The sequence below is a fragment of the Azolla caroliniana genome, unplaced genomic scaffold (genome assembly GCF_043228905.1).
Source record: "Azolla caroliniana isolate FFs.n. ecotype wild unplaced genomic scaffold, voAzoCaro1.0.p SCAF_11, whole genome shotgun sequence".
Classification (NCBI taxonomy): domain Eukaryota; kingdom Viridiplantae; phylum Streptophyta; class Polypodiopsida; order Salviniales; family Salviniaceae; genus Azolla; species Azolla caroliniana.
The window spans coordinates 20,664,802-20,678,537 of NW_028230446.1; the positions used below are offsets into that span (position 1 = coordinate 20,664,802).

A 13,736-nucleotide genomic window follows, 5' to 3' on the forward strand; every position below is an offset into this window, starting at 1 on the left:
GAAGGTTGTAGACACTAGAACTTTTTGAAACACTACAAACCTTAATTACATGGTCAAGCATTATGATTTTGATAGGATGATTGAATCTTCTATTTTACATTGATTGATAAGCATGCGCACGTGTATGGTTCACCTAATTTCAATACTCCTAAAACTCAAGTTAATGTCGAGGCAAGGTGTTGATAGTTCAATGAATTGGAGTGTGGTCCAAATAGCCCAAAGGAACTAGATTAGAGAACTACTATAGAGTGTAGACAAAAATGTCCTCTATTTTTATTGAAAATTTCCGAATAATGGATTTCCATGTAATTATGTCAAGATCTTGATTACTCTATGACCAATATTAAGTTATGGAGTTTTTTAAGACATGGACTAATTAAGCAAAAACTATGCTATTTTTGCAAATACACTATAACAGTATTTCGTTTTGAAAAATTCCCCTACACTTTATGTGGTCTTAGTGTCTAGCTAATGTCCATTCCTTAGCTACTACCAATTGTCCACCTTTCCCAAGTTTTAACTCCATATTATATATGGTTTTTAAAACTCAAGTTTAGCTACCTTGTTGTGTCCGTCAATGTATATGATATTAATTCTCAATGTGAGGATTTACGAGCATATATAGTATATAATATCTAGTTATATTCCATATTTCCTACATATAATGCTTTAGGAAATTTGAGGGGGAACTTCACACATTTTCGTTGCATGTCCAAACAAAGCAATGTTCTACCCTTTGAGCCTAATAAGGATGTCATTTGTTATTTTGAATGTACAAGTGGGAAATAACATGTTGCATTACTTTATCGATCCATGTGCTTCATATTGGCCTTTTAAAGTTGTATTTGCATAAAGTTCAATTCATGAGAAAAGGAAACCAAGAGAGGAGAGGGGAGGTCTTGAGATAGGAGTAGAGAGGTCATGAAATAAGTTGTGAAAGTGGTCAATATGTGCTTGTTCACGTTTTCAACTTTGTCTCTTTTTTTGCCATATCTCCTTGATATTGTGTAATTGATTGAAGTATTGAAATTTGGGAATGGTTTGGACTATGATCATCTTGTGTAGATCATGCCATGTAAGCTTTATCTTAGTTATTAAGAAAGGAGACTACTAGAGGGAATACACATGGAATGGAACTAAATCCGCAAATCTCTTCAAATGAGATTTGTCATGTCTCCCATTTTGAGGAAGATCGTTATCCCAACATGGAAACTATACATATGTTCATATCCTTTAGAATGTATAACCCTCATGTCTCGCGATCTAGGAGTAAAGCTAGGGCATATGAGATGGTTGGAAGGAGGGTTGATAACATTCAAGTTGAAGAGCAACCACACCCATGCACATACACATACACATACACATACATGTATTGCATATTTATTTTGAAGGCCCTAGAAATAAGGAAATCAAAAGCATAATGTCTTGTTGCACATTGGGTTTCCATTTGCAAGGTCCATAATAATCAATATATAGAAACAAAGTTGATTTAAAATTGGTTGGTTGGGAACCGATATTGAATGTGGAACATTACATTTTCTTTGCATAGTTAGAAATTGAAAGTTGGTGCGCCATATTTCTAAGGTCTGAAACTGAAAATAGATGCAAAACATTGAAACTTTATGTCAAATGCACGCGGGCTAAGTTGTGTAAAACGACACATGAAAATATAAAGCCGTTTTTCTTGGACACATGATATTATTGATAAGAAGATGGAATGTTTGTAAATCTTATGCTGTCAAGTAGCAGGAATTTCAACTTGACAAAGATAACCCTTTGGTTGCATGCTACAAAAGGATGAGACTAATGAGTCTAGCGATGGGAAAATAAATTCAGTTACCAATAATTGTGGGGTTGGCCCTAATCAAGACATATACAACATAATTTCATATATGAATCAATTTGATGCTACTAGTGTCAAAATATAAATAGTTCTTGACGAAATGTATATAACCGAAGTGAATGGACAACAACTATTATTGTGATGTAGGGTATTTTGGATAAGAGAGCACATTAATGATGTAATGAAAATGACAATATATTGGGGTTTAGCATAGTTTCAGAAAATCTTTGTATGCATCCAAATCCCCTCGTTGCAAGGTAATTGAAAATTTTCATAGACAATATTAAGGAGTAATCTACGTGTTTCCATTTGGACGAAATGGTACCCATTGGATACACAAACTTCTTCATTGATGTTTTACTTTTTCAAACCTAATGTTTGAAACGTCATTATCAATGATAAAGATTTCGCATTCAAACTCCACCTAGGCTTGAAGAGTTTGCCTAAGTCTAGTATTCCCTTGTTTGAAAGGGATAATTAAGTCATAATCTCTTGTATAACTAGAAATAAGGTGGTTCTTTCACATGCCTACTGACTTGGTTAAGATGTTCAACATCCTAGTTCATATATGTAGAAGCCCCATAAGACGAGAAGGATTTTTTGTTTTTTGACCACCAGAAAAATCAAGGGAAGCCTATAAAATATTTGCCTCTCAAGCTAGTTCTATTTCTATCTCTTTAACGGGAAGCCGGTGCTCCCCCCCCCACAAACACAGACACACGCACGCACGAATGTCAACAACCATAAACACCATACAACATGACAAGGGGACATAATTATATTATGAACTATCACCACAAACAATGTGAATGCAAACAGTAATAAGGATGTGGGGTCAGAAGTCCTTATAGTCACAAAAACCAAACCTTTTGCGACCACAGAAAAGATGCCAAACAAAAAGTATGTATATTAATAATATCATGGAACTTGTAAATTCCCTTATATAAGGGTACCCTCTTAGGAATCATCTTATCCATCTATATATATATACATACATACATATGCTAATGTTTTCTCTAGTATGTATTTCCCTCCACAAAGGAAAACAATAAAACAAAAGGAAACATCAAACAAAAGTTGCCCATTGAGCTTGGCTTGACAGAAACAGAGAGAGCACATTCTAAGTCAAGTGTGTGCAATTAGAGCCTATCAAGTGATATAAGTAATGTTCTCTATAGTGATCTTAGTCCTCTTCTTCATGTTTTAATCATTGTGGCCATTTCGTTCCCGTTGTGATTCAATATTTGTCAGCCATGGCGCCCGGCTTCTTTGCTAGAACTATTATAAACGGGGGTATGTCAATTCGGGGCGGTGCACGGACAAGGTTTCCGAACGCGTGCGCTATGAAACCAATGGCGAGCTTCAACACTTGCCAACACGAGCATCATGACACGCACATATTGTCGCCCATCAATATGCATGGGGCGATGCCGACACAACCAACAAATCTTGCAAGTGGGATGCTCCTGAATGATTACGACGAGTATAGGCGCGCATTGTGTGGTGGTGGTGCTCTCTCTTACAAAGCTCTCCTTGTCGATGCCGCGGGTACGCTCATTGTTCCTTCCGAACCGGCTGCAAAGGTTCGGTACTCCCCATCTAGTAGCATTCACCCATGATTAAACTTGATCCTTTTTATTTTGTTCGGGCTGGTTTTAAGACTTGGGATCTAGATAATAATGGAGGGGTTGAGAGGGGTTGACCCTAGAAAATGATCCATTCGGGTGTGGAATTAGTGGCATCGAGAAGATTTACCGGACCTTGTTCATAATTGTTTGAAAACTAAACAATGCCTTCTATACATCATGGGTGCGTGTACCTGTAGCCTTATTGGTGATTATAATGGAGGTTTTTTTAACAGGTATATCATGATTTTGGGGTGAAATATGGAGTGGAATGGTCCGAAACGGAGATCTTAATGAGGTATCGATGGGCATACGCTCAACCTTGGTCTCAATCTCGTCTTAGGTACTTCATTACAACCAATATCATGCATGTCCCTTTGGTTTTATTTGTTTTAAGTTTCTTTTCAAGGTTGTAAAGATTACATGGACAAGTGCTTTCCATGAAAGCTAATGTGATGGCCTACATAGATGTTAAAAACAACCTAGTGCAACATATTGTGGTTTGTTGCCATATAACTACAAAATTTGCAACAAATTGTAATTTTGTCATTAAAGTATTGATGAATATAAAGTGCTTCAAATATAAAGATAAAATATATAATGATGTTTTAAGTTCTTTTTTTTAAACTATGGATGTAGGTATGAGAATGATGCTCGTCCATTTTGGCAATTCATAGTGGAGAAATCCACGGGGTGCAACAATCCAGCATATGTAGAAGAGTTGTACCAATATTACTCAACAGCTCAAGTAAGATTGAAAAGTTCTTTTTGCTAGGATAATTGTGAGTAAATGTTTTTGTAAACATTTGTGTTGGTTCCAATATCCTAGGCATGGAGGATTGCGGACCCCAATGCAGGAAAGAGTTTCAAAGCTCTTAGGCGAGCAGGGGTGAAAGTTGCCGTTGTATCCAACTTCGATACAAGATTGAGGCCTCTCATGAATGATCTCCATTGTTGCGATTGGTTTGATGCCATGATCGTCTCAGCCGAGGTATCAATAACATTTCAACATATGTATATATATAAAATTTAAATATGTATGTCAAAAATGAATTGATGCAAGACATTTTAAGAAAGATGATCATACAAATCCCTAATTGTAACAATAAATAACATATGTGTTTATGCTTCCACACTAGGTAGGACTAGAGAAACCAAATCCAGCTATCTTTTCCACGGCATGTGAGTTGTTGGGAGTGCAAGAGCAAGAAGTAGTGCATGTTGGAGATGATCGACGTAATGACTTATGGGGAGCAAGGGATGCAGGTTGTGATGCATGGTTATGGGGTGAAGATGTCACATCCTTTTGCCAGGTCTCTTCTTATCTTCTAGTGCTTGAATTTATGTGAGTTCCTTTGATTATCACCCATTTTCATAATAGTAATAATTTAATTTTTAACCTTCTATAGGTAGCTGAGAAAATTGGGGTCAAAGTTGCAAAAAGAGGAGCTTACTAGGTGTATCACAAATTAACAAGAGTTTCAAGAACTTTGTACCAATGCCACCAAACAACCAATACTAAATTTTTCTTGATGTGGGGTTGGGGGGGGGGCGCAGCAACAAATCTTTTAGCCTTGTAAATATGTGCCAAATGCTTTGTACTAAATTCTATGTTTTAGTTCCTTGATTTTTTAGAAAGATAAGTTTTGATGAACTTTTTTGTCTTAGATTATCATTTCATTACCTTGTCACACTTGGATTATTGTATTAAGCAAGATGGGGGAAGGTTACAAATAATACTAAAGGAAAATAAATGATAGGAAATGGGGTTAGGCGTGAGCTAGGAATATATAGATCTTCCATAGAAGTACACATAGGAGTTAGAAACAATCCAGTAATGGTGGGAGAGTGAATGGGATATCTATGGTATCGGATTCATTCAATGCAAATGTATCTCCTATTCACAAATCTAATGGAGTGTTCACAAACAAGGTGTTTGTGGTTGCGCTTGTTATCTTGGCATACCCCTTTAAACTCAATGTGTCATATTATTATGCAAATGACGAGCTTTGTTTTCTTTTTCTCCCTCTCAAGATCAACAAATCAAGAGTTGCGATTTTTTTCCAAATTGTACACTCCAAGTGCTTTGGTAATTATATATTCCATTTTCTCAATAAGTTTAGATATGCTAGAGATATTTGGCTATGATTCAATCTGAAATTGATTGGTAATGCATCTCATGTAGTTACTTGCCAATTGAATGTTGTTAAGGTTAACACATTAATTAGAATAATATTAGGTTATCCATTGGGATGTTGAAGTCTTTGTGAGCCAAATGGCTTCACAAGTGACAATTGTTGCATCCCTATTCTTTATCCCGATGCACTCAAATTGGTTGTGTTTTACTACTTACTCTAATGTCCATAGTCAGCCCTTGAAATTCTGGCCCAATTGGAGTGTGTGTATCCTTTTTGTCAAAGCTATGGTTCTACTTTTTAGGATTTTTTTCTTCTAAACAACATATCCTTCCATTAGTTTTAAAAAGGCATATCAACGACAAAATACAAAATAGTTGGAAAGGAAGTGACTATCCTTCCCAAGCCCATCTTGCGTAAGACAATGGCTAGCCATGGATCCTTCAAGTGATGAAATTGATTGAGCACTCCCTCAAATTTCCCATTCTCAGCAAATCTTGCAATCATGCATTCCAAGAGACTTGTTCCTAGACTGAAAGCTTGTGAAATACTACTTGTGCCTCGGCAAGTGACCCACATTTCGCATACATATCTACTAATGTATTGCCAATGAAATAATATATTTCAACAACTTTTTGTACAATATCCTTGTGAATTTCATTGCCTGCTAATGTAGCTCTAATGCTACCACATGCTTTCAGGCAACAAACAAGTGTGACACAAGTCTTTGCATTTGCACAAAGAGGGAGAGTGTTGTCTCACTAAATCCATGTTCCACATATCCCTAATACTACAGTAAGCAAGTCCTTCAAATTCCCACACATTGTTTGAGTCCAAGAAGAGTTAATTGTTGTCTTCAAAAAGATTGTATAATTCAAGAAGCATGCCAAACTGCATGAAACCAACACAACAATTGAAATCCTATTTCAAACATTCGAGGATGACATGGTTCTCTCTAAATCTCCATTTAAAATTGCCCATACTGCCAATATGGGTCCACACCAAACCATACCACAAATTGTTTGAGTCAAGGGAGAGTTAAGTGTTGTCTTCAAAAAGATTGTATAATTCAAGAAAAGGCCAAAATGCATGAAGCCAACATAACAATTGAAATCCATTACACCACGTAAGACCAAAACTGTTGAGCCTTTGTTTTACCAAAATGAGAGATGATTGAAAGATTCGGGGCTACACCCTCCATTTGGATCTAGATCAGCATATATTGAAGCTCTTCAACATAACCATACTCATCATATTCACAAATTAATGCAATCCAAGATACTACATTACCCTTAGATAAATGTTGTCCACTCAGAAAATAAACATCTAACTGAATCTATGTAAAACAATGGAGCACTTTGTTATTGGCCCAAACTCAGGATATCTTGGAAGCAGTGTGTTCCACAAGACTATATAACTGATCAAGCTGGTAGTCTTGCTCAACATACCCTGAGATAAGTGTTGTCCACTTAGGAAATAAACCATACAAGATCATGTTTCAAACCCTATTTGCAAATACTGTTGTGCACTCTCTTGTCCTTTTTCTACTGCTCAAATACTTCCACATGTTTTCAATCCCCAAACAAAGGCCACGCCACGACATTCAGAGATATACCTTTTGAATCCATACTTGAGTGGCATATAAGAGCATCCTCCCCACGCTCATTTCCAGCATATCCTGAAACCAGCGTTTTCCAAGAGACTATATTTTGTAATGGAAGTCTTTTGAACACATTGAGTGCCTATGCAAAAATGTCGCATTTCGTATATATAGTCTCAAGATTTTGCAACATAGTGCAAGCCTTGAGCAAAGACACATAAGGTGGAATAAAATAATCCATTTTATGGCATCATAAGGTTGGCCACATTGAATGCATCCTGTGATGCACGCATTCCAAGCAACAATTGTCTTCCTAGGTAGTTCAGTGAATACTTGTTCAACTTTTACTAGGTCAACACATTTTGCATACATCTATACTAAACTACTTCCAAGATGGTTATTCTTTGCTAGAAAACCTCTTTGGAGAATTTGAGAGCCTTTAAAATGAAAATGAATGAGATCACATAAGGAGAAAGCCGCTCACTTTACATACGTTCAAAACACTTCAGTGCTTCAAAACCATCTACTGAAATCAAAATAGTCCAACATTGCCATTGAGTCCAAAAAACAAAAGATGTGAGCCTCCCAAGACCAAACTCACTATTGAAGCATTCCACATCCCTTGATCTCGAAATCGAAGCTTTGAAAATATTTCTTGTGCCTCACTAAATAAACCCCAACAAATCTTCTACTAGGCCGTGCTCAACATATCCTATAATCAATGCATTCTACGAGACAACATCTCTGATTGCAAGAATATCAAATACATCTTGTGCATCGAACAGAGAGCAACACCCATACATCCCTATCACACTATTCCCAATACAAATATCACTTTCGAAACCATCCCATATAATCTCTACATACATTCTTCGTACTTTTTGAACGTCTCCTACTCTTCCACATGCTTTGAAGCATCATGAATATGTTAAAACATTTGGGATAATCTCCTCCAACTGCATTTGCTAAATACATTGCAAAACTTCACTAAAAGGTCCATGTTCGGCGTATCCCGTAATCAATGCATTCTATGATACATAGATATGAACCATTTCAATGCTTCTTCAACATGCTCATGTTCAACATAGTTTGCAATCAACACATTGCAAGCTATTCCATAGACAGAAACCAAAGTAACTACATCCGGAGATAAGCCCTCGCAACTTATAGCTTTGAACCATTTCAATGCTTCTTCAACATGCTCATATCATCAACACAACAAATGTATACATCCTAATACAACAACTTTTGACAGTTTGTCTCCACTCATCCTCACCAGAAAATGAGAAAACCACTCCCCAAATTTGAAAAGTAAATGAAAACATTTTGTTGTACACATTGATTTTTTTAACGCAATTTCAAGGTGTTTGCAATGAACTACGTTTTGTTGCAATTGATAGATCTTAATATGTATATTTAAGTGATTAACTCTTGACCTCTTGACCTCTTGACCTCTTGAGTGCTTGATTAGGATTTAAATTTAGAGTTTGCTTGCTTGTTTATTACTATTCACTTGTAGGATTAGGAGTGAATTGACACACACTTCCATGAATCTCGCCAACAATAGAGTAGATGTTGTCTTGGTTTCCTTGTAGTGCTTGGGTACTAGAATAGTTAAGTAAAGCTAGGTAGAATGTGTGGTTAGTCCTAAACTTTCCTCCTTGAATGAAGGGAACATGAGAAATCACTAGCATATCTATTATGCAAACTAGTCATGCTCACATACAAGTGAGAGATAATTAAGGTTTGTGTTCAACTGCTTGAAGTAGATAGATTATTGTCCTCAGAAGTAAAATATGACCAATGAGACCAAAACTTAATCGAGGAATGGCTTTCTATATTCAAGATCTTTATTGGTCTACCCCAATTAGCAAATAATGATATGTATATGGAATCCTTATTGTGCACCCCTTCCATTATGAGATTAATTATAAGAGTAAAAAATGGGGTTTAGAGAATGCATAATAGATTTAAAGAAGATTATTGTCCTACCTCCATAAACTAAGCTAATGACTAATCAAAATATCTAAAAAGGAACAATAAACGTCAAACACTAAAACTATGGTTTTAAAAGGAAAAGGACAAGAGGCTACATTAAGAAGTTGCTCACGTAAAACCATTATTAACTTCTTGCAAATAGCTTATGACCTTACTTTCCAACTTTCACCAACTACTTTTAGTAATCAATATAGTGTAATCTTAAATATTTATAGCCTACTTAAATATTCTAGAATTAATTGAAATGTATATCCCTTAAAGGACTAACACTACCACTTGCCCATGGATCACTGATTCATGGCGAATGAATCTACAATACCCCAAAAACAAAATATAAAAAATAAACAAGCCTATTTTGATGTTATTTGCTGACGTAATGAGTTGTTGGTCCCCATTTCCTCCAAATGTCCAACCATGGTAAGGTTATACTTACTGCAGGTTGAGAGATCGACTAAGTTGACGTAGAGAACTTGAGGGTCCCCATTTCCTCCAAATGTCCAACCAATAGTTGACTTGAGATGTTAATTGCTCGTCCCTTACTCAACGATTATGAATCTTTGGATCCTATTTTGGCTTTATTTACTCCGTTGGCTACAAACTTCCAAACGATTTGATAGTTTAGCTTTAATAGGATTGCTAAATCTAGTTGGAGAATCAAGATTAGATTTACTACTAAAACTTATTTGGTTGAGGTTTACGTCGATGATGAAAATTTATCGTTATGTGTCTTGGGCCACCACAATACAGATATTTGCTAATTTGCTCGATGTCCCTATTTCTAACTTCTGTCAAGGGTCCTTGGTGACATGTATTATCAATGTCCACTAGAGTAGGGCCAACTTGAGGATAGGCCAACGTGCATAGTTCCCCATGATATTGTTGTCACTCATGCATATGTTTGCTCCGATCTAGGACGTGACCATTGCTAACGCTAGAAACATCGCTCAAATTAATGGTTGTCACATCATACACCTCGAATGAGTGTGCCTTGGTAAGTGATTAAGGATTTTCGTGAAATGTGCAAAAAAGTAAATTCTTCAGATATTTACAAACCATTCATGCATATGTTTGCTCCGATCTAGGATGTGACCGTTGCTAACGCTAGAAACATCGCTCAAATTAATGGTTGTCACATCATACACCTTGAACAAAGTGCCTTGGTAAGTGATTAAGTATCTTCGTGAAACCCCTTAATCAATCCTTTAATGCATCTTCATCCGAAAGGATGTCACATGAGAAACATAGAGAACATATGGGCTATTGAGTGTAAGATAAATGAGTGATGTCGCCCATATGGAAGTAGGTAATGACCACCCCATAAAGGGACTAAAGTTGTGTACTGAATGACATTTTAACTAATGGTGCAAAGCTATGAGGATTGCTTGATGAAATTGGATAATCAAGATCAAGTTTACTACTTGCAGTTGCTTGGTTACCTTGACGTTTGGGTTGATGAGGACAATTTATCACTATATGGTTACCTTGGACGTTTTGGGTTGATGAGGACCTAAGTCAAGGAAGATGGTTCGTTATCAAATATTGGGAGGGAGGGGGGGAGGGGGAGGGGGAGGGGGATGTGTGATTGCCTATCTAATATATCTAGAATTTACGTGAAGAAATGAACAATTCCATCTTAAGCTAATATATACACACATATTGATGTTAAACCTAATAACCATGTCATTTAAAATTATGCACAAGAAGCCCCATAGGCCATCTCTACAAATGAGCATATTTGGGGATCATTTTGATCGGCTTACATTGCACATTTGCTTATTTGGGCATTGATAACTCTAACGAATTCTTATCTCCATTTGGATCATTATGTCAAAGATGCAAGCCTCATTAACAAGAATATTTTTGTCTCCCTTTTGAAAAAAAGAAGGAACTTATATTTGTGTACACGTGTGTGTATTGTTTATGGCACTCTTGCTCTCCTTTGTTAATACTTAGCATGTTCTATATTGTTGCCATCATTTTATTGATTTCGCTTTCTAGTCCTCCCTACATCACTTTAATTTTACTTATGTATGTTCCTTTTGTTTCCTACTATTCCGTCTTCTCTTTCTCTACACTCTTGCTAATCCTCAGGGAGACATGTGAAGCTTTATTGCACCAGTAACAAGTATGGATACCCTACTAGACATGATTGTTTTCCACTCATTAATGGAGATAATTGTGGATTTGACAGTATTTTAATTTATATTCGGAAAACAAATGTGTCAAATCATACAATCACTTATTGTTCAACATTTGTATTCTAGAAAGCATATTTGTAAAGCCATGTTTTAGGAGCATAAATGTTGATCTCATACTACAAAGGTAACATGATTCAAGAATCAATTCCCTAATATTGAATCTAACTTGAGAAAATACATCTAATGATTTTGTTCCTAGTGATGAGGTAGAATGATGCTTGATAGATATTACCTTGATCATGGAATGTTGTTTTTCAATCCTTGGGTTTGAGGAATGTGAAATTTCTTAACTCATTGTTTATGAGAAAACAATGGTTACCAAGCATAACCTTTACTAATGTGTCATTGTGTTCATATATCTTAATTTAAGATTTTTATTAAAGTAATCTTGTGAATCTGTTAGAAATAAAAGTAAGAAAATGTGGTCTTTTTTTTCTCGATTGCAAAGTTTTGGTGGTGATCATGATCTTAGGGAATTTACCATGGCATACCCTCCATCTCATGTGCATTCAAACCCTATATTACAACAACTTTTATTATTAAATTTCTTCACATGGCATAAATTGTTTTTTAAAATAATGTGGATATCTTGATTATGTTTTTTGTGAGAAAACCATTGTTTCAATCATTCTCTCTTTTGAAAGAGGTTCTCCACGTATATAATTGTAATTCGGAATGAATATACTAATAGAAAATGTTACTATGATTGCAAAAGTGGCGCGTGCCACTCTGAGTTGTAGCCACCTCCTTGGTGATTGATTGTGTGTACATCAGCAAAACGTTAAAACCACAAAAAGAAATGTGAAAACCTTATTTAGGTTTGAGAAATTCATCAAAGTTAGCTAAGATGAATCATGAGTGAATACTAATGAGTAACAAAAATCCCACTACGTATATCGAAGTGTAAAGATAATTTGCACTTTATCAAACATAGTTGCTAATAAAGGTAAGGGTTATGATTATCAAAAAACAACATTACAGAATCAAGTTGAACTTGGACTCTTATATCAAGATAATATTTATAATTTATCTTCAAAAACAAGTTATTTATGTTGTGTGTAAGAAACAAGAACAAAATGACAAGCATATGACATGATAAACATAAAGGCCAAAAGGCATCTTAAGATTTATTTGAATTTTAAAAAACTTTAAAGAGGTTGGTGATAAGACACATACCAAAAGTTTTAAACAACTTAAAGAATAAAAGTTGCCAAAGTGTTATCAAGCTCATCTATAAGTTCCCCAGCATGCGATATCAAGATTTCTTTACAAGTTGTAATGTGTCCTTGATAATAATTGGGGGAATCCTTTACAAACAATGCAATGGGATTGGCACTCAGTTAACCCCTATGTGTGTGTGTGTGTGTGTGTGTGTGTGTGTGTGTGTGATAACCATTTGCCTCCATTATTGGATGAAAGACGACTTTCGGATTGACATGTGTCTTAAGTTCTAAATTTCGTGTACAAACTCTATAAACTCAAAAGGACAAATTTATTAGATTATAGCTTGCACCATAGACAGATACTTTTCATAATGGTGTGGGTCATATGCATTAGTTTGGTAGAAATATCAAGTCAAAGGGATCTAGAAGAATTCCTTGCGTTATTGTGAAGCAATTGCATCACGACGGCATCTTAAGAAAATCATTCTTTGTGGCATTGTTTGCACATTAGTATGATTCTACATGGCAAGGAAATATGTTTTAGCTAGTCATAGATGGTGAACACGGACAAGTTAACTTGACGCAATCTACATTAGACTTCTCTCTAAACAATATTTGTCGTAACACAAATCACCCAGTGTCTACAGTCTATTGTTAGAATTCCTTGCTCGTCAATTATGAAAGCTCTTTTGGCTCTGGGTTTTTGAGCACAAAACCTTGAATTGGTTGTCGTCCAATCATGAACACAAAGCCCTATACAATTATGATAGTTCATGGGCTTTACCACAAGTTAACCAACAACTATAGTTACAATTCTTTGCTCATCAATTTAGAAAGTTCATGGGCTTTTTAGCATGGAAACAGGCACGCAATTTGGAATAACATTAGGTTTGATCAGATGCTCTCAAAATCTTGTCATATGATCTTTGGTTCATAAGATCATAGTGAAAAGAACCTAGAGCACCAAGGATGGCTAAGATTGATTGTGTGTTGTGAGAATGATGAGATTTTCTATGAAACTCACCTCCAAATGAAGTATCCTCATCCCTGATTGAAGCTATTCTTATTTGTTGACAGAGAATTGTTAAATATTATTCCAAATGCTTAAAAGTTAAAACTATCAAGTTTGGTCTCAAATTGGCCTACTATTTGCGTGGGATAGTAGGATCTAGAC

At 35.8% G+C, this 13,736-nt stretch overlaps 1 protein-coding gene across 1 annotated transcript; it reads left to right on the top strand.

The window, feature by feature from the left end:
* The first annotated feature begins 2,829 nt into the window (after window positions 1–2,829).
* On the top strand, window positions 2,830–5,135 carry LOC147858449 (uncharacterized). Its single transcript, XM_087327659.1, has 6 exons — window positions 2,830–3,426; window positions 3,705–3,811; window positions 4,108–4,216; window positions 4,298–4,459; window positions 4,608–4,781; window positions 4,878–5,135. The coding sequence occupies exons 1-6, from the start codon at window positions 3,097–3,099 to the stop codon at window positions 4,923–4,925; spliced, it is 930 nt and encodes a 309-aa protein (XP_087183785.1). The 5' UTR covers window positions 2,830–3,096; the 3' UTR covers window positions 4,926–5,135.
* The last annotated feature ends 8,601 nt before the right edge of the window (window positions 5,136–13,736 follow it).

Bases quoted from the DNA above. Each gene is read 5' to 3' on its own strand.
- LOC147858449 (XM_087327659.1), top strand. From the start codon at position 3,097: ATGGCGCCCGGCTTCTTTGCTAGAACTATTATAAACGGGGGTATGTCA. The intron at 3,427-3,704 runs GTTCGGTACTCC...TTTTTTTAACAG, and splicing joins CTTCCGAACCGGCTGCAAAG to GTATATCATGATTTTGGGGT. The intron at 4,217-4,297 runs GTAAGATTGAAA...CCAATATCCTAG, and splicing joins AATATTACTCAACAGCTCAA to GCATGGAGGATTGCGGACCC.